This window comes from Chenopodium album, chromosome 25 (assembly GCF_948465745.1).
Source record: "Chenopodium album chromosome 25, dcCheAlbu1.1, whole genome shotgun sequence".
In the NCBI taxonomy this organism is placed as follows: Eukaryota; Viridiplantae; Streptophyta; class Magnoliopsida; order Caryophyllales; family Amaranthaceae; genus Chenopodium; species Chenopodium album.
The window spans coordinates 32,887,733-32,912,587 of NC_137858.1; the positions used below are offsets into that span (position 1 = coordinate 32,887,733).

The 24,855-nt window shown below is 32.9% G+C and overlaps 2 protein-coding genes across 2 annotated transcripts; both read left to right on the plus strand.

Annotated features, from left to right (window-relative positions):
- Window positions 1-1,459: 1,459 nt before the first annotated feature.
- LOC145613476 (thaumatin-like protein 1b) lies at window positions 1,460-6,053 on the plus strand. Its single transcript, XM_081668590.1, has 3 exons — window positions 1,460-1,997; window positions 2,114-2,810; window positions 5,419-6,053. Exons 1-3 carry the CDS (start codon window positions 1,931-1,933, stop codon window positions 5,612-5,614), a joined length of 960 nt encoding a protein of 319 aa, XP_081524716.1. The 5' UTR covers window positions 1,460-1,930; the 3' UTR covers window positions 5,615-6,053.
- Window positions 6,054-13,436: 7,383 nt separating this feature from the next.
- On the plus strand, window positions 13,437-20,032 carry LOC145614314 (DAR GTPase 3, chloroplastic-like). Its single transcript, XM_081669353.1, has 9 exons — window positions 13,437-13,643; window positions 16,164-16,298; window positions 16,456-16,572; window positions 16,678-16,821; window positions 16,896-16,982; window positions 18,209-18,324; window positions 18,768-18,949; window positions 19,272-19,329; window positions 19,421-20,032. The coding sequence occupies exons 1-9, from the start codon at window positions 13,503-13,505 to the stop codon at window positions 19,551-19,553; spliced, it is 1,113 nt and encodes a 370-aa protein (XP_081525479.1). The 5' UTR covers window positions 13,437-13,502; the 3' UTR covers window positions 19,554-20,032.
- The last annotated feature ends 4,823 nt before the right edge of the window (window positions 20,033-24,855 follow it).

Here is a 24,855-nt window from a genome sequence, read left to right on the forward strand (position 1 = left end):
GCTTCAGCAACGCAACAACCTCCTTCTCTAATTCCCCAAGCGAAGAAGGAGAAGGGAATGAAACCATATCCAATCACCCGACAACGAGCTTCATACTTAACCCGCTTCCGATGAGCCGCATCAGCCACAACCCGTCCTGGAAATAAATCAGATAGCCCAGTTTGTGTCAAAGGAGAAGACCCTGTGAAGTTGACACATACATCACGACCACGATCCCATGAATAAAGTAACACATCGGCAGGTCTGAGGGCCCCGTAATTCCCTCCAGACAACCCTATGTCAACCTCCTTTCTTGCTAAAATCCCAGATCTGTAGCAAATATCAACAAGTGTATCTCGAACAACATTATGTCGATGCTTAATACCTACAATACCAGCACACGATACCGTGTGGTCGCCGAAAATATCCCCAGTAAAAATCTGAGAGCAAGCAGAGCACGACGTCGAGACGAGAACAATGAAATACCCAGCCGGTAGCACAACACACATTGGTATGTCTTTGCATTCATCATCTGACCCAACCCAGAATAAGGACTACCCGAAGCCAAGCAGAGGTGTGATCTCCCTGCTGCGACTTCAACAGTGCCGACTAACGAGGAGACAAATTATTATTATTATTATTATTATTATTATTATTATTATTATTATCATCATCATCTCCATTTTTACTTTTCTATTAATTATGCAACTAAAATTATTATTTATAGTTTTAAAATAAAAAACCCTAACCTCTTTCTCATTTCTCTCCTAAATATTATTTCACCGGTGGAAAGCCATAATCTTTGTTTCCTTAAGTTGTTTTCTTGTTTCTTAAGTTATAATAATGTCTCCCTCAAAAGAAAGGGTTTATTTTCTTCAAATGATTAGGTTTTTTCAATCCCCTTTGAAAAATAAGGTTTTATCAATCTCATTCGAAAGACAAGATTTTTCAAACTTCTTCAAAAGACAAGATTTTTCAAACTTCTTCAAAAGACAAGGTATTATTGCGTTTAATTTGGTCTCCAGTTGGGCGGGGTTACGATTTGATTCAGGTTACCAAATCAGCACAAGAATTTTGTTTTTCACAAAATTATGAAGCAGCGACGGATCCAATCAAAAAATTGTATGAGACAACGAATTGAGAATGTGTCGAATTGTTATATTTATGTATCTAGATTCTTAGCCCTTCCTCGATCAATTCTAGTTTAATTTTGTTATATATGTTTCCATTATCATTGATTGTCAATTGTAGATGTCGTATGACTTTAATTAATGATATATAGTTTCGTTTAGGACTTCTTTAAAAAAAACAATAATTAAAGTAATGTAACGATAAACGTGTATAGTCAAGACGGGATTTATTATGGTGTAAATGTTTTTGTTTTTATATACTCCCGCTATAATAATTTTTGTTACACCCACTTTTCATTTAAACTCACTTTTTATTTTTAAAAATCTTCTCTAAAATCCGTTTATGTGCCACGTATATTTCATGTTTTCGAAGACTAGCTACTCAATCGTTTTTATGCCACGCAGACCCCTGATTGAAAGTTTTGTGATAGTCGTTAAATTAGTCTACCATAACTTGAGTTGAGCAATAAGGTCTTTTTTTTTTTTTTTTTTTGTGGGGGGACAAACAAGTTGGCAACAGAAGCAATAATACCACCAGGACAAAAAAAAAAAAAAAAATCAGCATCAACAGTACGGTTGCGCAACGGAAAAATCGATCAATAAAAAACACGTTCGCCGAAATCCTCTCTCTCCTTCTCCATTATAAATACCGACTTCCCCTTCTTCTGCCGCCCTCTCAAAAATCCCATTCACTCCATTTCTTCTTCACTCATTTCCCACATTTTCAAGAAAGTTGGGAATTATCTTATATTCATATCTGCAACACACTCTCTCTATCTTCCCAACTAACTTACCTTCTTCCTCCTTCTTTACCTCCATTAATGGCTTCTCCCTTCCCTCTCATTTTCTCTCTCCTCGCTCTCTCTCTCCATCTTCAACTATCTCCAGGTACACCACCAACTTCATTAACACTCTAATCCCAAATCACACAACATAATGTACAATTTTCACTCTGTTTTAATTAAACTAAGTAGAATTTGATAAATTATGAGTTATTTTTGCAGGAGAAGCAGTGACATTCACAATAACAAACAATTGCGATTACACAGTATGGCCAGGAATCCTCTCCAACGCAGGCGTAGCACCGCTCTCAACCACCGGTTTCGCTCTCCTAAAAGGTGAGACAAGAACAGTCAATCCACCTTCCGGTTGGGGTGGCCGGTTCTGGGGTCGAACCTTCTGTTCAACCGATCAAAAAACCGGCAAATTCACTTGCTTAACCGGCGATTGTGGCTCCGGTAAAATCGACTGTTCCGGCGCCGGAGCATTACCGCCGGCAACACTCGCCGATTTCACTCTGGACGGTGCCGACGGGATGGATTTCTACGATGTTAGCCTAGTTGACGGGTACAATATTGCTATGTTGGTGCAGCCGCGAGGCGGGGGCGGGCCGAATTGCTCGTATACCGGTTGTATCAATGACTTGAACGGCGCGTGTCCGTCGGATTTGAAGGTGATGAGTGCGGGTGAAGAGAGTGCGGTGGCGTGTAAAAGCGCGTGTGATGCGTTTAATACTCCACAGTATTGTTGTAGTGGGGCTTATGGATCGCCTGACACGTGTAAACCATCGAGTTATTCATTGGCGTTTAAGAAGGCTTGCCCACGCGCGTATAGTTACGCGTATGATGATAAGAGTAGTACTTTCACTTGTAAGGGTTCTCCTGATTATACCATCACCTTTTGCCCTTCTCCTGCTACCAGGTAATTTTATTGTTTTTTTTTGCTTAATTTTGTTTTGGTTAGAGTTTCTTTCAATTTTTTGCTTGATTATTGTACTAATTACATAATGCTTTTTGATATGTGACTAAGGACATATTAAAATATTTTAAATTAGTAATAGGCCGTATAAAATAAAAAGTTTATGACAAAATCACACGTTTAATAATGTAAAATTGTAATCATAATGTAAAATTGTAATCATGTATCGCGAATGCAATCTGCTGACTGGTGGCATCATATTTCTAAATTACAATACTTTCAAGCTACAAACTCACCTAATACTTGTTAAAATATTTTTTTCACAAAAATTGTAAGCAGATTCTTGTAATAATTGATCATTTAAGTTGCAAATAATGAATGCATATACTGTGGTTATAGCCTTATAGGTAAATGTCAAAATTGGTGCCTACCACTAAAAAGCAGTATGAAATTAGTTGTACTAGTAGATAGATGAGTGAATGTCAATTCATGTGGTTAGTGAATAAATGGGCCATTCCCAATTTCTAAAAATTTGTATGCTTCAACTTTACTCTAAGTCCTTAGGTGTAATAAAACACCAACCAGATTCCTGCTTCCATTTTTCTGATAATATATTGTCAATTCTTCCTATAAAGTTTTTCTTATCTACTCCTAGTACTAATTTACTTTTTGTTAAACCTTTTGCTCCTTTTTTTTTTTTACATTATAAATTTTTGATTCTGGGTTATCAATCACAAAGAAACATTTCGGTTTCCAACTCGGTTTCATATAATTTGCAATGATTTGATATAAAGTATGAGTATAAAATTGTGTTATCGTTGCAAATATTATACTCCCTCCGTCCCCAAATGATAGTCCCTTATGGGCAAAAATCACGGGAATTAAGAAACTTAAATAAAAGTAGTAAAATTACATTGAAAAGATAAATTTACATTGGGTATGTAAAATAGTAGAGAGAGAAAGTAATAAAATTACATTGAAAAACAAAATTTACATGGGAAGGTTAAATTTGCACAAATATTGTTGTAATTGGAGGAAATTTTGATAAAAAATTGATATTAATGGTACTTGAAAAAAGCAAATGGGACTATCAATTTGGGACTAAAAATAGGCCATAAGGGACTATCATTTGGGGACAGAGAGAGTAAAATGAAAGTAGTATTTTGGTGCGAGTTGTAATTATTATTTTTTTTTTAATTAATGCTAAGCTAACTAACTTCTAAACTGACAATTCGAACGTTGGTTGGCAGTTGGTTGGCAATAGTATGAGTAATTTTTTTTTTTTAAAGTAACAACAAAATTAAACCGACTCAGGGCCTGTTCTTTTACGTTGAAGTTAAGTTAAGTTCAGTTCAGCTCAGTTTAGTTCAGTTCAGCTACTAATTTCCTTCTCTTATAAAATATTCATTTCAGTTCAGTTCAGCTGAGTTCAGTTCAGTTCAGTTCAGCTGAGTTCAGTCAATGTCTTTAGCTGTTTTTTTGTTTATTCTTTTGTCAGAAATAGTATAATTTGTCAGTATTTAAAATTCACAAAATTGCTCATCTTAAGAAAATATCCAGAGATATTTATGTGGGCATAATTGTCTTTTCAAGGGTGGAGTGTTCTGTAACTCTGTAAGATGAACGTTTTTTAAGTCGGTTTTACACAAAGAAACATATTTTCACCATTTCCAAAAAAATCTCACTTCACTATTCTCAAGGTCCCAGCCTCTCTTTCAGCCGTTGGATCATGCAATTTGCAACGGTCCATTAATCGAGCTGTTCTACTCCTGGAATTAATTACTGTAGATTAGGCTAAGATATTTTATTTTATGATATGATAGAAATCAGAAATGGCATCTTCTATTTTAGTGAAACTATATTCATTTAATTAGTGAAAGTTAGTTGCATTTTATGCTACAATAAACAGTAATTATATCTAACGTGACATTCATTTTAGTAAAAGCAATATTCATTTACTGAAAGTATGTTGCATTTTATGCTACAATTATTATAGCTAACGTGTTTGGTTACGTTAAATGGTTTATCATGTGTTGTTGTGTACCATATATAGAGTTAAGACTTTTTTTTTTTTTTTTTTTCACCTTGCAATTTTGGTCATGGTTGTGGTTGTGAATACTCAAGAGCAATTGTTGGTTGTCAAATAGTTTGTTAGGTTCGGTTTGCTGAATGCTCGTGTTGATTTCAAGTTGGATTTGTTTTGTCAAGTCTACTTAAATTGACTAATACTCCCTTCGTTTTTAAATAATTGCTCCATTTCTATTTTTTACACTAATCATTCATCCTACTTCGACAATTGTTTGTGATTTATACATAAGAAAAAATATAGTCTTGTAGAGTTGTAGGTACTTGTTGAAATCGTCTCAGTGAATAGATTATTAATTTTCAATTGTTAGAATTTATACTTATTGATAATTAAATATATTATTGATCAAAGATTAGCATCGGCATTCGTGCCTAAGAGAAATGGAGCACGTAATTAAAAACGGAGGGAGTAAATCTATTCTTCCGTCTTTGAGTTTTTTAGCTTCACCTAACTAGTAAAAAGGGTATTTTGGGTTTTAATACGCCTATTTTTTTTTTTTTTTTTTTGTTTTTATGAATTTGACAGCCAAAAGGCATCATCAGACGAAGGAACACCATCAACATCAACACCGTCATCAGATGTAATAATGAACAGCTCAATGGTATACGAAGGTGCTTTAGATATGTCATCCTCACCGTCCAAATGCAATCATTCACCGCTTATTGCCGGTGGGGTTGCCACCTTCATTGCCATCTGGCGGTTGTCGGAGCTCTTCTTCTAATCCACATTTTTGTTGGTCAGTAGACGTTGTTATCAGCAACTCCAAAAAAAATCACACAAAAGTCCGAACTAACTCTAACTTATTACAACCATTTGTGCAATTCATGAGTGAGGACATTTTGGTCTTTTCCCACGTTTGAGCCCCACACGTATGCTTTTTGATAATGGGCCGGTGATGGGCCTCATTTCATTTCTGGGCCAGATGATGGTGATGAGATGAACTGATTCATTTATGGATTGTGAGATTGAAAAAGAGAATTCATATTGTTTGGTAGCTGGTAATTCAATTATTAATATTCATTCATAAAAATAGAAGTTAGGTTTTATTTTGTTTTGATTTATTTAGAGTTTAGGAATAGACAAATTAGTGATTGTAATACATACATATATATAATAATAATACTACTACTACTATTTAATTGCTACCACTGAGGTTGGTGTTTAGGAATTATATCATTATTATGGATTCAATTTTCATTCTTATCTTTTTGTCTCATTTTATGTGTCACGCTTTTTGCTGTTTTGTAACTTATCCAAATTATAGTGGAAGATGATTTTGATTTTCAAAAAGGTTATAGCATTATATTGGATTAATCTAAATAATTAGTGGAAGATGATTTCGATTTTCAAAAGTTAACAATATATTATTGGATTAATCTAACCTATAGCTGTTCTTGCAGATGAGCTCGAGAAAAATAATTTCTAATTTGTATTTACAATGAAAATAAATTACTCCGTAACAATTTTAGTTGAAAAGATACGAGTTAATTTATAAACGAAAATCAGATGAATATAACTAACTAATAATTTAAGACATATTCATAATTTCATATAGATTACAGCATTTGGCTCACCACAGTATACAAGACGAGTTGATTCCTACCAGGCAGATCTTGTCATAATAACATAATCAAAAGCTAATTTTACTATAAAATAAACATCCATGTCCACTTTTATATTTTTACTAATAGTAAGAAAGCTGTTAAAGCCTTGAATGACAACAATAATAAAACAAATTGATTAGCAATGAGTGATTAAAGTAAGAGCTTGAACTTTTTGGTTAATGTTAACTCTGGAAAGGATAATCCATGACTCATAAGTTGCTGAGTATGTGAGTATGTTTGATTGTTAGACAACATTGAACTGGGAATAATACTAATCATGCTCAATGTGTACACTGTGGTAACTTGGGTAGATGGGTGGTACCGTGGTATACTCTATACTGGTATGGATAATTTGGACATGGTGTGGGAGTCAAAGGTTTCTAATTTTCTATATATATTGGAGTATAATTTTCGTTTGTCTTCCCCATACTCCAAAGTGTCTGACTCGTATATATCAGACTATAGAAGGGTAAAGGGTGTCTCCTCTTTGCTATTAAAAAAAGAAATACAAATGTTCCATATTTAGTTTGTCGTTTGCGACTTGAGCTCTGTTCAATATGATGACAATTGGGTCGTCAAGGTTGAGATTGATTCAAGTGAAATTGGTTCAGGTTATTATATCCTTGAGTTAGGCCATATTCAAGCCAATCATTTTGATCAAAACTATTTGGTCATGTCAATGCTTGGTTGATTTGAGAAAGGTTAATTTTATTAGGTACGAGTCGGTTTTATTACATTTGTCAAAAATACACTTAATTGCATAATTAAACTTTGGAAAAATACAATTAATTAATTGCATTATTTTTTCTCACATGTTGATGACCAAAAGGCTTTGCTGATTGCAAATTTTGCATATGGTTGCTATGAACTTATTAGACACTATGAAGTTGTTAAACCATCTACTGTTGATAACATACTAACTAACATCTGACCTTTTTGGTACAAACTTTCTAAGCAAACTGACCTAATTGCTAGATCGACATTTGGACTAGGACAACTTTACAACTTGTGAAATTGGGAAGCAAATTGTTGATTAATGTGGTTGTCATGTTACCAAGGAAACTAAACTACAAGAAGAAATTATAAAAAAAAAGCAAAAGAAAAGCTGCTAAAAATAAGTAGAGATAGTACTCTACGTAGCTTTGGAAAAAGAAATTGAAATTTGTAGTGCTGTTCACGTTACGCAAAGCATATATATTATGATTTCTGAATTATGAAAACTTAATGATTATGAAGAATACATTCATAAGTTGTTGCATTATGTATTGCATGCAAGTCAAGAGCTGTTGATTCAAAGCTAATCATCTTGCAATTATTATAAGATCAATCTTATTGTTTTTATTGCTATTCAATTATTTGTGTTTGTCTTCCAAATAAACAACAAGATTGTATGATCTTTCACTTGTGAGTTAAAAATGGATGATTTACGGATGAATCTTATTGAATTTTATTATTCATATAGTAAAATTAAATTAATATAAAGTTGATCACTTATAGTACCCTACACTAGGTTAGTACCCGTGCAACGTACGGTAGTTTTCAATTTATTATGTGGCACAATAATATGTAATTTATTATTGGTGTAATACGATGATTTATATTTATCATTAATATAACACAATAAGCTATTGTCAAAAAAAAAAAAAATAACACAATAATATGTACGTAATAACTTTATATCCATATGAATTCCTATTCATTTTAGCAAAAAAAGTTATGATAATATGTTTAAAATTACCTACATGTTTTCTACGGAGTATAATTATCTAACGAAAAGTATGCAGTATATATGACAGATTCATTAATCAAATATGTAAATCAAAAAATTGTATTGTAAGTTCGATATTTATTTATTTATAAAAAGTACTACAAATATGATTAATTAAAAAAGCCTTATTCATTGCATCATTATATTACATGTTTTCATATATATAATAAATCTTTTACCGTTGGAAACCAAAGTTATTAATTATATAAGTGTATATAAAATAATTTTTCCATGTTACTTTTAATATAATATTAGAGTATATGTAATAGATTATTAACTTATCAAAAAATAAAATTAATATATAAAGAAGAAACATACCGACAAAATTGGAAGGAATTATATTACATATATTAAACATTCTAACATTCTAATAAAATTTTTGGCAAAAATAAATAAATAATTTTGGTGGGAAGTTTTTCAACCAAAAAAATGACACATGTTATTTTTGGTTTCGCCTTTAGTATATAGTTATAGATAGATAAATAGATAGATAGATAGATTATCATTAATATAACACAATAATATGTAAGTAATAACTTTTAATCCATATAAATTCTATTCATTTTAGCAAAAAAGTTATGATAATATGTTTAAAATAACCTACATGTTTTCTATTATTATCTAAAGAAAAGTATGCAGTAAATATGACAGATTTATTAATCTAATTTTAAATTAAAAAATTGTATTGTAAGTTCGACATTTATTTTTCTATAAAGAGTACTACAAATAATATTAATAAAATGAACCTTATTCATTGCATCATTATGTTACATGTTTTCATATATATAGTAGCTAGCTTAAGTCCCTTGCCATGTACGGTTTTATTAATAATTATAATGAATTTTTAATGTAATAAATAATGAATAACTATATACTAAAAGAAAGACCTCCCGTCAAAAAAAAAAGGATTAGAAGTGACATATGTCAGCTTCTGGTTATAAATTTCCCTCCATAAATCAATCAATCATCAATCAATACTATATAATAAAAGACACACCAGAAATGACACGTGTCATCTCCTGGTGTGTTCTTAGTTTTTTTTTTTTTTGAAAACCTATTTTAAGTAAATTTCTAACGAGGCAAAAAAAAAAAAAAAAGAATTAACCAAAATGTAAATAACCATATGGTAGCAAACACAATTATAGCAAGAATTTATGTAGCAATCAATTATAACAAGAGTGCTTTTCTTTTAGTTTCTTTTACAACAATCTTTTTTACTTTCTATACTAGATTTAGCCTAAAATATTCATGATCATATTTTCAAATAATCTATTTCTTAATTTAAAATTTTTAATTAACAAGAATAAAATGCAAAATATTTACCCAAAAAAAGTCTCTCATCAAATAATCATAAAATGTATCAAACATAATTTTAGTTTTATTCTAATATTTTCATCAAACAAAATAGTATGTGTATGCTGAATAATTTCTATGTGAAAATTACAAATACTCTTTTAACGGTAACTTTGATAACTTAACAATGGATTGAATAATTAATGATGAAATATCTATAGTTATATACAAAAGGCAAAATCAAGAGTGACACGTGTTATCCCCTGACCACGTTCAAAATTTTCCTGCCAAAAGAATTTTTTTTCGTAAACCTTTCTAGAGAATATTTATTACAGTACTATGCAATAATATTTACCTTCCTATATGATAATTATATTCCATTTATACACATTCCACAAAGATATCACTCTTTGTGTTTATTTATTTATTTATTTTTATATTTTTTTTTTAAATAGACTCTCTGTGTTTATTTGTTAGACAAGGATATTACTCTTTTATTTAATACTAATATACTATGCAATAATATTTTCCTATCTCTAATATTGTGATGTAATCTATAACTATTTTTATTAGTTACTTCATCTGTTCTTTTTTACTTGACCTGTTTCTTTTATCATGTTTGCCAATGCAAAATTTTAGTGATCAATAACTTTAATTCTCCATAAGTAAAAATTATAATGGTTGTATATTATGATAATACTTATCGAGACGAATTCAAAAAGATCTCACGTGAATATATTTTTGTTACATATCATTCATAGAAGACGGTCAAAGGAGAGGTGGTGAATAGTGTAAAAGTCAAAGCGGGTCAAGTAAAAAAGAATGGAGGAAGTATACATGTAATACATACACCCTTTGTTTTCTTTAATTAGTATGACGTAACTTTCTTTTTATTTTGCAATTACAAAATTTTCAACTTATTTCAAAATTAGATATAATTTTTTTATAATTAAATATAGCGTTAAACTAATGATAAATAATGAAAATTATCGTGCATGGCACGGGGCCTAACCTAGTTATGTATTTTTTTTTTGTCAAATCTTCTTAAACAATACAGTATTATGTCATCTAAGATATTATTTCAATGTTTTAGTTAACATATACATTCCATATATATATATTTTTTATTTGATATATATTATACCCTTTCATATTAAGTAATTCTTATTTTTAAAAAATGATTACAAATAAAAATTATGTTATTACTAAGATGTCTGATATTTTTTGTAGAAAGTAAGATGTCTATGATATTACCATTTGCATAATTTTTACAAAACAACATCCTTGAACATGTAAAATGCAGACCCCTCGCAAATAAAAAAAAAAGGCGGAAAGAACATTAAGAAGCATTGTCTAGAACATGGGTTTACAAATGAAGTAATGAACATAAAGGCTTTGATAAATGAACGCGAAAAAAGGGATGGAGCGAGGTTTCATTTACTTTTGGAAAATAACTGACCCATATCCTACTTGGTAAAAATTTTGGGTAAAAATCATTTCCAAAATAATCGTTTTCTCTCAAACTTTTCTCTCTATCTTCAATTTTTTTCTTTTGCAAAAAATTTCAAATTTTTTTTATTTTTCAAAAAATTTCGAAACAGCAAAACGTTCATCTTCAAAGTGAAATTCAAGAAAAAAAAAACTTATTTCAACAATTAAACCTTCAAACATGAACAAATGGCGGATTCTAGTAAAATGTAAGTATAAATTTAGTACATGCAAATTGTTTTTCATCAATAATTTTGAAGTCAAAGTGATTAATTATGTGAATTTGGGGTTTTTTTTAAAAAAAAAAAAATAATTAAAGCAATGAAATACAAAGTTGTTCAAAAAGAACAATTGGAGTAGAAAGAAAAATAGTAACGAAGCCAACTGAAAGATAACTAAGCAAGGTTAATTTTTCAAACACTAGCTTGTTCTTTTTCAAACACTAACATATTCTTTTTATTCCATGCTCTTTAAAACATGCCTACTGTTTATTTCGGGTGCCATATTCCTTGTCAAACACAAACATGTTCTTTTGTTGAACACTAGTATGCATGTTCTTTCTCAAACACTCGTATGTTTTTTTTTTTTCCTTTTTTTGGTATGGGTTTTGGTCATTCTAAACCCATACCTTATACCTATTATACTTGAACCAAACACCCCCTTATAACTTTGGGGTAATTAAATGTCATTTTATTTTTGAAAGACCGGATAAATGTCATATTATTTATTTTTTTAAGTAAGATTTTGATCTTTAAAATCGAGCTAATTCAAGTTTATCAGAATGAGAAACAAATGTTGTTTATCAAGGGGTGGCGTCGTCATTTCGTGTCGGAAAGTAAGGGTAATTCGGACATTTGATTATAATCGTTGAAGACAGACGTTAAATTAGCTCTTATTTTCGTTGACCGTTAACCCAAATTTTGTTGACCCCCTAACGCTGTTACTCTCTTTACTTTCTCTCTCATCAGTAACAATTCTCTCTCCTCAGTGAATTTGGGTCTCTCCCTCCTAAGGATTATCACCTTCTTCAGTCGTCTTTGCACTTGTAAGAAGTTGGAGTTGAGTCGTGAAATTGGAGCTGTTAGAAACTTGAACCTGGATAATCCCCAATTGGAGCGTATTGCTGGTATGGTTTTGAGTTGATTTTTGGAGCCGTAAGAACTTCAACCTGGATAATCCCCAATTGGAGCTATTGCTGGTATGGTTTCCAATGCTAAGTTTGTTATTTACAGTTAGGGTTTTAGATTCAATTTTATTTTTTGATTGAATCAATTCTTTGCAATTATTTGCTTCTACTTAGGGTTTCCGAATTCAAGTTATTATGTTATCCGAATCAATTTGTTACGAATCTAGGGACAAATTCTTCCCAATAATGTTAACATTGCATTAGCTTGAATCAATTATCTAGAAATATTGGGACAATTAATGTCATTTTTGTCGCTGATAGTTGTTGTAGTTATTGAATCAATAATCAAAACTCGTTATTGTGTTTATCAACAAAGATCAATAATTAATAGTTAGTTACCTGTATCACAGCCCGCATTGAGATTGTACATTTACATAATAACAACTAGTAACCTATTTGAAATCACAAATTGTACAATAAAGGCAAGCTAATCTGAATTTGCTGAATTCCGCGCTATTTATCATGGCAATTCAATTAATGAATTCGGGTAAATTAAACAATTCAATTAAACAATTCGGGTAAACAATTCAATTACACAATTCGGGTGAACAATTCAATTAAACAATTCGATTAAAGCTAATATGTCCACAACAAAACAATCAATTACACCATTTAACTTAATACAGAATATCAGCGGATAATTTTGCAAAGCCAAAACCAAGTAATCACGATGGATAATTTCAAACGACTTCCTTACTACGAGATTACTAGTTGGTCAAAAGCTAATTCGTCGGAATCAAATCCCGCAATTATCAACAACTATTAACAACTAAAAACACCCCTTGCACAAATCTACGACATAAATTACCTCAAGTAAATAGCAAAATTATACTGGCCTTCTCGATCGATCTAGCTGTTAATGTTGAATTTTGTTTGCTTTCTCCATTGTTTAATTTCAAGCTCCTTTTCCATTATTCTCTCTCCTCTCTCTTCTAACAGAGTTACTCAATTCACTTTCTCTCTCATGGTAAAAAACAAACGTTCATTGCTCACGGAACATTTTTTTCCGTTTCAAACACCGTTAACTCCGCTTCTCTCTTCAAACGTTAGCGCCAGCCGTCTTAGTTGCACATGGGCTTTTTTAAACAATTGTTCACGGATTTCAAGCTTCAATATTTACGCAATTGCCATTTGATTAACCAAATTCGTTTCTCATTTTGAGAAACCGGGGCTCCCTCTTTAAAATCTAAAAAAAAGAAAAAAGAAAAAAGAGAAAAAGGGTAGATAATTGGTTAGAACCCTCATCTCAGTATCTCACTGAAACATTGTAATGGCAGTACAAATTTCTGGGGTGTGCTTTCCAAATTCCTTACCAAACAATTGTTTATGGCAACATCATCATCCTCTTAATGGAAGACGCTCACTTGCAGCTTCCGCCTCAACTCATCTGCAGTCCTCATCCACTATTCAGGTTTGTCTTTTTTATTGGATAATGTCTACTTTACAATTTCTTCAGAATCAATTTCATTGTCTCAATTCCTTCAATGGGTATTTACCAAATTTTCGTATTGGTTATTCTGTTATGTTCAGTTGTTGTGTTATTGTATTGATTTTAGTGCTAAGTTGCCAACACAATTCATAGAAGTTACATTAAGTGGCTGCTATCAGTTTAGAATGTGGTTCTGTACAACTTGAGACTTGATTTTTAATGGAGGTTATTGTCTTTTGACCCGTAGAGGTGTGAAAAACTGACCCGACTCGACCAACTAACTTAACTGGACATGGCTTGGGCCAAGTTGCCAACCTGACTGTAACCGGACCAAACATCTGACCAGATTGCTTTACTTAGCTTTGTATATACCAATTAACACACACTTGCTTGTGTTAAGTGCAATTAGGATGATATGTATGTTACCTTCCATCAGGTCTTGTTCTTTGTTGTCAAAATGCAATTATAGATGGTGGACAAATTTGTGGTTCTTTTATATTCTCCTGTTGCCTTTACTTCTAAGGGGTGATAAAATTAGGGATTCTAGGGTTTTAAGGTTAATTTACTTTAATGGGTTGTTTGCTTTAAAGTATTGGACTTATGAGAACAGTGTTTCGTGTTTGGAGAAATGTTTTGTCAAGGTGTGGTTCATACCGCATAAGCCCTTGTTGTATTTCTTTCTGATGCTGCATACCGCTTAAATTTCATTGCTATCTCGTGTTTTGTGGCCTATGTTAGGGTATTCTGATTGTTATTTCTTAGTTATTCCTTTGCAATATAAAACACATAATTGGTACTATTAGTTTATTTTGGTATGGTTCTGGTGTTGGTTTGGTTGTTGATTCTATAATTAAAGCATTTCTGAAGATTTAATTAGATCATTTCACTTTGTGGCTGTATTAAAGGAGAGATAGCTGCTTCTAGCTGATTAATTAATGTCGGAGGCATATTTTATTGCATCATTGGATTGCTCAAATTGATGGTTCAATAGAGTAAGGTCTTCAAAACGGGGAATGATGAGAAATTCTTATGGTTATGTGATCTCTTGTGCTGTGCACTGTATGGTTGTATAAGTTGCAATATAAATATTGGTTGTAATTTACTTTGAGGCTTTAGGGAAATTGCCTCCAAAAGTCAAAGGTTGATGGGATTTACTGATGCTATTCAGACTGTCTTCTATTAGAGATGGCATAGTGTCAACTATGAATTATTATGGGGCACAAGCTTCCATAGTATCGGCCAATATACTTTGTGAGAATCCTAGAAAATTGCTTCCTGAAGCAAAAAGAGGAGAGAAAGTAGAAACCAAGACGAAAAAATTGCAGATTTTGAATGTGGCACCCAAAACTGTGATAGTATAACACTCTCTATAAGGGGAACCTACTGTAGGGTAGGTGGTGTAGGTATATCTTTTCTGTGATGGTCTATTTGATTTGTTCCACTGAGAACATCCTCTTCCCTTGAAGGAGCCTTGCTGCTCGATAGAGAATGACTCAGTAACGTTGTCATGAAGCACTATTAAATTTTCTATTATCAAATTCTACAATTACTTTGAAACCATCCTTTGTTTCTTTGTAACTTAACTCTCCACTACTTTAGGTAGTATACTAGTATCTTACTCTAGCTTTCGCCTTAATATGTTTATTGCGACCTCATTGTTTGAAAGAACTTGATTTATATGACTACCTCTATCTCAATAATCGTTGTAGGAAGGTTTGCACATAGTTTTAGGTGATAAGTTGCTATTGGCCTATTCACTTATCTATTAAATTAATAGAATTGTACATCCAAATTTTATTTAGTAGAATTGTAGATGTGATGGGAGATAGTGGATGAATTTTTTGATTGAATGAGAGGGAGTGTGTGACTTAACTTTTGATATTGGAAAGAGAGGCAATAAACTTTCAGCGAGTCCATGCCATAAAGGAAGCATGACTACTAAATTGGGGCAGATGTACATGGAAAGTATGATTATTTAATTGGGACAGAGTATTATAGGAAGTTAAATTATGTTAATGTGTTGGATTAATTCACAAGTGATAGGAAATCCCTTCACAAAAATCGATAAAAGCTTTAAATCCCTTAATCCCATAAGTGGGGTTGGCCACATGAACCAAAAGTGATTTTTCCGTATAGTCATCCACAAAAATCCTCCTCATCCCTTGCTATCAAATACCTCATTCTCATGCAAATCCATATGCTTCATATCCTTCTTAACCTTTTCCAACTAAGTCATTTTCAGTCTTCTTCTACCTCATATAACCTCTCCATGATCCTACCTTTCCACTCTACATACTGGTGCACCTGGGGTCTCCATCTTACATACCCGAACCAACGCAGACGATTTTCCTTAGTTTGTCTGCAAATGCCTGCAACACCCAATTTCTTGCGAATAACTTCATTTCTGATTCTATCTCTTAGAGTATTCATGCACATACTTCTTAACATGCTCATTTCTGTAGCCTCCATCTTTTTAATGTGCTCCTTGTTGGAAACTTGCAGATTGTTGGTGGGAGCTCAAGTTCGTATATACATGGAACTGATGGCAGCATACTTGACAGCAGAAAGGTTGAGGATGATTGGTTTGATTTGGATAAAGATCTTCATCACTGGATTAAGGCACTGCGCCCTGTTCAGGTAAGTGCTCAGAGAAATCATACTCATAAGCTAGGAGAGAAAAGTCGTAACGAGAAGTAAATTATATATCTGATATTTTAAAATTTTCTCACACTCTAGCTATTAGCTTTGGCTTTCTGGTTTATTGTTTGGTAATTGCTTCCTTTCAATTCAACAGTGGTACCCTGGTCACATAGCTAAAACAGAAAGAGAGCTGAAAGAGCAACTCAAACTGATGGATGTCGTGGTAGAGGTACGAGATGCCAGAATTCCAATGTCAACAAGTCATCCCCAGGTAAATTATCTCTGATGTATGACTGATTATTCATTAATTTAACAGGTTATAGTACTTAAAGTTTGTATTATTTTATTTGTACTTGATGATTGGTGTCATCCTCAGATGGATCTATGGATTGGTAACCGCAAACGTATTATAGTTTTGAACAGAGAAGACATGATATCCACGCCAGACCGAAATGCTTGGGCAGCCTATTTTGCAAAGCAGGGAATAAGAGTTGTATTCTCTAATGGTCAACTTGGAATGGTATATGATCGACCCTTCTTAAGTATCTGGTTCTGAACACAGAAAATGCTGATCTTGTCATTGACTTCATACAGGGAAGCATGAAATTGAGCCGACTGGCAAAATCACTTGCTGATGATGTGAATGTCAAACGACGGGCCAGGGGGCTACTTCCTCGTCCTGTAGGTTTTTGAAACTTTCTTGAATGCTTTTATATTTGATGTAATATTACAATTCCAGGCTTTCCTTATCTGAGTGGCATGTGTCTTTTTCATGAGATACTTATTGCCTCGTAAATTTAAATCTCTTCCTCTTTGTTGCTGAAGAATGACCCTGTATGTTCTTTGGAATTTGATGAAGCTACAATGGTATTTTGATGATACTTACATCCATTGTTGAAAATGCTTGGATTGTTTTTTCAGAAAATCATCATTAATTAGTTACCAAGATAACATCCGACAGAATTTTTGGCTTTTTTTTTTTTTTCTGTAAGGAAGTAAAGCTTGTTTCTGTGCATAGTTATGTTCCCATTTTTTCTGTCTTTTTAACCTCCTTATCCTCAATGAAAGAAATTGTTAAATGTGACCAGCAACTCTAGTGTAAGGGGACATTCTTTAGATGAAAGTTTCTAATGCTAAAACAAACATAGAAAGATCTTGACAAAGTTGGCAGAGGAGTTATACTTGGAATACAAACTGGATGGGTAAAAAGTTCTTGCTAACTTTTGGGATTTGTTAATTTCACAGTAAAACACGTAATTTCCTATAATAGCTTCTGATTGAATGGGCGGCTGTATGAGTGCAAAGGTTAAACCCTTAATGTTTTTGACCTAGGTGTGTGGTCTTACCTTTATAATTTATTAAGGATTTTGGAAGGTGGTGCAGAAGAAAAGACACATCTCATTTCTTAGAACATAACTAAGAAATTAGAATTTGGTATTATGTCTTGGGGAAATCTGCTCTGTGTAGCACTAGCAGGTGAATAAATGGCTTGATGGGATGCTCTCTGATGTAACAATATTTATATTCAGAGTAAGTAATTAGGTATGACCAAGAATCTAGGATAAGGAATTAGGGATAGTGCTGAAACTTCAGTGGCTAAAATTATTTGAAACATGAGGCTGAGGATGAATAACTTTAGGTTTGATAAGATCTTGTACGTTTTGCTCATTCTTCTTCCTCATTCCCTGATTTCTTTGGAGAGATTCTCTTATGCTGAAAGAAAGATTGGAAATGAATAAGAGTTTTTCTATATTTTGACAAGACTTTCTGTTTTGCGAACTGGTGAAAGTTGGGACATTGTTATTCTAATCTTGCAAATTTAACAGTTTCCTCATGGCTCTGAGAGTATCTGTACATGATATGTTTAACTTGATCGTACTGAATTTCATGATGACTTTATCAAACAGGTTCGTGCTGGAATTGTGGGGTATCCAAATGTTGGTAAATCATCATTAATTAATCGTTTATTAAAGCGCCGAATGTGTCCTGCAGCTCCTCGACCAGGTGTTACTCGACAGCTTAGGTGAGTGGTTTTATTGCAATTTCATCGTGTCTTTAATCTGAGTATTGAACTATAGAGATTATAAAAACAAAATTTATCTTTATTTGCAAATCTTTATGGCAGATTGAACATGTTTGTGATAACAGGTAACAAAAAGATATGCACGATACTATCATTTTTAAACATGATATCATTCCTTATTAATTGTGTTCTTGAAAACTGGTTTGAGCAGTAGGTTGTGATCAAACCTCTCACAATCGATTTCAATTAGATCTTCTACATATTATTTTTTTCCTTGCATACTTTTGGACTGTTGGTTCATGTAGCCGACCCCACTTATGGGATTAAGGCTTTTATTGATTGATTGACTGACTGTATATGAAGCTTTAGATATGATAGTTATTGGGAGCTGTCTTCAAATTTTGTCTCATTCTCCTCATTTTTCACATTTTTCCTTTGGTTAGGTGGGTTAAGTTCGGGAAGGACCTAGAGTTGTTAGACTCTCCTGGCATAATCCCAATGAGGATCAGTGACCAATCAGCTGCTATAAAGCTTGCTATATGTGATGATATCGGTGAGAGATCATATGATGTCACTGATATTGCGGCAATACTTGTTCAAATGCTGGCGAGGATACCATCAATAGGTTTTACACTATCTTTTGATGTATTAACAGATTGAAATTGGTTATAAAAAAATGTTTAATTCCCTTTCTTATTAGTTTGACTGTCAGTAGTCGGTAGTTTCTGTTTAATTTCTGCTAAAAAGTTAATTTTTCAAATAATCAAAATTTTCCAATTCCTCGCAATCTTTTGGCTAAATATACCTCAAAGTATTTCTAAAAGTCACATGGGTTGATTAGTTGATATTGTAAGAGGACAGTCAAGCTGGAATGAAAGACTATTCTTAGCAAGAAAGCCTTTTTTTTTTTACTTTCTCATTATTCAAGCATTTGCCTCTTGGTTTAGGTACAAAGGCTCTTTACCATCGTTACAGGATTGAGACAGATGGCCAGTCTGGTCAAATGTATGTCTATGAATTCTTATCTGACTTCACAATTGTTGATGGGAGAAAGTTGTCTTTGACAAAATTACATTCTATATCTCTTACTTTGCAGATTTGTTCACAAGCTTGCTCTCAAATTATTTAGTGGGGATGTTCATCAAGCTTCATTTCGCGTCCTTACAGATTTCCGGAAAGGTAAATTTGGCTGGTTTTCTCTTGAAAGACCTCCAAGGGAGAGCTTCTGATGAAACTGAAAGCAAAATGGAGAAAAAGTGATTGGAAATTAAAGGCGAGTAGTACTCTTGCATATACAGTTGTTATTGCTCAAGTAAAAATCTTCAGCAGTGAACTCAGCCACCGTTAGCCAGGTGATAAATATGTGGACAAGCTGAGTAACCATCGAGGATTGGGCTATGTTTTGACAGCTATTACTAGGAAGAATGCAGCCACTGAACGCTTTGCAGCGGTTCCATTTGTCATGGATTACTGCTTTGTTTCTTCATGTATTAAATCTCTTGTATGGTACTGTACAGTGTAGCCGTCCTGTAAATTGTATGACGGAATTCTAGAAGAGATACATGCTTACATGCTATTAGAATTAGACTTTAGCATATTGCAGACTGCTAGTGCGTAATCAATCAGTAGCAGACAATGTGTTGCCCAATTGTATTTGTATACAGAACTATTATTCTTCTTTTGAATTTACTATTTTGATTTGGTTGCAGTTTTGATTACCCAGGTATAGCAATACTGAGTTCAAAGATGAAATTCGATATTTTTCTACTGAAAACTTTGTATACAGGACAAGAATCTGAAATAGTTAACTTCTCAATTTCTCATAATTACTTATCGATGGATTTCAACTAGGACATTTCAAGTTTCAACCCCCAATTCCAAAACATTTAATCCTCTCTTTTCTTTACTTCTCTCTCAATCTGTCTTTTGTTCCTCCCTTACTGTATTACCATGGTGTAAACAAGGCAGGCATCGCCAGAAATATAGCTGGCAGTGGGGTTTTTGGGTGGTGGTGAGGATTGGGGGTGGTTTTAGTGGTTTTTGTCTTCCCATACCGCCGCTGTTTGTTTAGGTGGGTAATGTAACTGATTATGGCGATAATTAACAAAAACAAAGGTAAACTAATGATATTTTGGTCTGCGTAGCTCAATAATTGTGTGAGCTTTTACTTATTATCACAACCTTTTACCCTAGCTTACCTCACAAAGTGTTATCCTGATTACCAAAAAAGTCACTAATAACCGCTTTTTGTTTTACAACTAAGCATTTATCTTTAGCTTGCATTGTATGTAGGTAAGCACCCAAATAGTTCAATACTATGAAAAATCATTCTTGGTCTCAACCTACATGGAGGTTTTTTTTTTTTTTTTTTTTTTTTTTTTTTTTTTTTTTTTTGTGACAGGAATATTTGTATTAGTTAAGTGTATAATTAGTTTAATTATATTAATTATACTCAATTGTAGCTTACGTATGATTTAGAATTGCACTATAATATTTATTTAATTCTCCTACATAAATTCCTCAAAATCAAGCAAATTATTGCATGGTTAGTTCCTTACTAAAATTTGCCCTACCTAAACACATCACATTTTTATAAATGCATGTCTCTACGTATAAAGTTATAATTATAACGTGCCAAAAGCAGAATCAACCAGTTGCTTGGAAGTAGAAAGTGCTGACATTAATTCTCATGAATGCCATAATAAAATCACAATCATCATACAAATTAAAGAAAAGAAACAAGGTGAATAAAAAAGGGAACGCACAACAAAAAGAAAATCCTAAAATGTATGAAGATGAAATTTATACCAAAAAAAAGTTACTTTTGCTAAGCCCAGTTACCCATCATCATCTATGATGTAAGCTTAATGAATCGTGCATATTGATAAGATTAATATGTTGAATTGTGCATGTCAACACATCTTCATTTTAACCTTTTGTGATAACTTTTTTTTTTTTTTTAATCATCTACATACTTGTATAACTCTAAACTTTTAATACTCAAATTCAAACATACTTGCATGGTATCCATATACATACAAAATTACATACACCCTTTTAATTTGATAATAATTTTTCTAAAAGAGCGCAAATGAGTGTTCTATATCTAATATTACTATCTTATGTATTAACTATTAAGGATATATCCCGTACATTATCACTGGCCAAGTAACAAGAAAATTAAGAAAAACAACGAGGAACATATATATGCCTTTTGTCAGTATTAAAAAAAGCTAGTATAATGGCCATCACGAGCTAGGCAACTTTAATAAAGAAGGGGCACGCAACATCACAGTTAATTCAGTTATACTATGAAGATGAACTTCCTATCATCAAATTAAGTAGTGATAGATTTGGTTATTTCCTTATTTAGGTACTACATTATCTGTAACACTAGCACTTCATTTATGTTACGACAGATCGACAACCCTATTTTTAAGATTTCCCTTCAACAACTCTTGTACGTAACTCAATTACTTAAGGAGTTAAGGTGTATATATGTAACTTACAAGCTCAAAACAGGTATACTCATCTCAAAAAGTAAGGTTTCTCCATTTTCATCATCTCATATTTATCATATGACATTACAAATATTAAACCATTAATATCCTTAACTATTAAATAATGGAGATGTTATTACGGATCGATGCAATGAAACGATTTTGGGAACTTCACCTTCTAACACAATACAAAATAAATAGACAAAAAAAAAAAAGAAAAAAGAAAAGACAAGTAAACTTAATCCATCTTCTTACACGTAGGTAATTAAGGAGAATGACTCCAATCAAATCTTAACTTTGACTGATTTTTTTGTCTAGTATTTGTAGGCTAAACACTTGGAAATAGGGAGATGAGTGAGGGATCATCAACTCAAGACTCAAGTACTGCATCTGCAAGTAGGAGAATTTAATCTTATATAATCAAAGTTACAAGATGTATTCCCAACTAAATGCACTAGGCAGGCTTGGCTTATTATATGCAGAAGCTGCGCTATTTACTTGTGTTTCATATGAGTTTTCGTAGGCTCTTAGACAAAGTTTCTTTGTGAGTACGTGTTGAATTGAGAGAGAAAGATAATGTTGCATGTGATGAGGAAAGAATCGAAAGAAATGACCATTTAAAAAGGAAAGGTGTAGTGGTGATTGGGACTACATTGGATAGGGAGGACCTGTGTTCGACCCCCGCAACAACAATTGGGAGGAAATTGAAACCTAACTATTCAAAACTGATCCCTAAATTCGAATTAGCCCAAAGGATGAAGCGGATGGAACACCAAAAAAAAAGGAAAATATTTGTTACATTAGTAAATATTGCATGTTATATGAAACGGAGTTACTCCCTCCGTCCCTAAATTACATTCTTCTTTGGAAATTTACACGGGAATTAAGGAGGGAAGAATAAGACAAATAACAATAATTAGATTAAGCAATGGGAAGTACAAAGATAGAATAATTATTACTCATGACATGTCATCAATTCTTTGCAAAAAAAAGGACCAATCACATGCTCCTAATTGAAAAATTTTAACCAATCATATTCATTGTAATTTGGCATAAGGATTATGAGTGAGATTAGGAAAGGATGAGTGAGAAAGCATTAAATATAAAACAGAGAAAAAGAGTTGATTTATTAATAAAAACTTACCAAAAATAGAAAGGAGAAATGTAATTTTGGAATACCAAAAATAAAAAGGAGGAATGTAATTTAGGGACGAAGGGAGTAGTATACCAATCGAAAGAAAGAAACCGTCAACAGCTAGATGACCAATTGGGGATCAGCTAATTAAAGGGGGAGAATCCAACAGGTGCGATCCACGCACGTAAAATTAGACATAATGACGTGGATGATAAAAATAAACAAGTCTTTTAATTTGGTGTCAATGTGTAAATGGCTGTTTAGAGAAATGAAAAAGCAATGTCGGTTACTAAATCCTTGCTTTTGTAAAGCTTGACATCGTTGTAGGTCCCCTTGTATTTGGTTGACCAAAAGAGATCAATCGTTAATTGGAGTTAATTCCTAATGCAAAATTCTTTGATGGATTATTGATCTACGAAGTATTTAAGATGCTGAGATATAAGTATTGATCGAAAGCCTTCTCTATTACTAGGAAAACATATTACCAATAAGATCTTGGCTTAGCAATTTAAAATTAAGAGGTGTTAGAAACTAACCAAATTCGACTAAATTCATCAACCTAATCAAAAGCAGTCCATATAATGCACTTTTAGAAGGCCTAAACAACTCTATTATAGGCGGTCTAAACAACTCTATTATAGTCTGTCCAAACAAGGAAATGTTCAATAGCTTAAAAGGGAAAGAAGGAAGCATGATTTGCAAGGAAGACGAAATGACACATCTTACTTCATTGCAACGAGAATAAAACTTTAAGTTGGACCTAACATGAATAAGACTTTATACTCAGTCACACCCCTAATTCACATGATAGCCCTTAGGCTTTAAGTTTTAAGTGCCACAATAATCCGCTTTAAAAATGAGGGATGGATGAAATTTAGGGTTGAGCAAAACTATTAGAATAATATTGGATATTAATTAACACTTCCGGAACGACTTCAGATATCGGATTGGATATATATTACCAGGCACTTAAGGATATCGGACTTTGTTCCAAAATCCATTTCGAAATCGAATATTCGACCCATGCCCCCCTTGGGATTTGAATATGTGACTTAAGTGTCATGTTCCCTCTTAGTACCAATGTACCATGTAAAATGATCAAGTCACAAAAATTGAAGCTAATGGATGGAGTCTCAAACCCCTAATTACTGTGACATTTCTTCAACGGCCAATTGACCACATTGGTATAAAAGTTAGCACCTTAATGACATATTGGTATAAAAGTTATCACCGACAACAAATTGGTATAAAATTAACAAATTGTGATAAATCGATTAGTAATAAAATTATTCTCACCATCCTTGAAACCCCAATCTAACCTACACCGTCCACCAGGCTCAAAATCCCCACCTTTAGCTCCGACCTACCCCACATCAACCCCAAAACAAGCGGCCCCAAAACTCCCACTGTTGCACCCCCACCCCAAACCTCCTTATCTTTGGTTTGGGAAATAGGAGAGAAAAATGTGGTGTAGTGGCTGAGATTAGGGTTGTTGTCATCTATAAAGGGGAGAGAGGGAGGAGGAAGAAGGGTGATTACGGGAAGAAGGGGGGTGGTCTAGAAAGTGGATGATGGACTGCTGATGATGGTCTTGAAAGAAGGTGCAGTGGTAGTGGCCGGGTACGTGAGTTTTTATTTATTTATTTTATCAGTGGATTTTCTTTTAAAAAAAAACTAACCTTAGTTAATTTTTGACTAAATATTTAAGAAAATAAGGTCATTTGTGAGATTAACTTCTTATTTAGGGTCATTTAGTATTAAAAAATGAGGGTCAAAACATTACAGCGTCGTAAAAGTACATACAAGGCCACCACCATTCAGAATTTCCTTTTTTCATAAGTATATAACTAAAGGTGGGCATCATGCCGTGCCGGGCCATTGTGGGCCGTGCCTGGG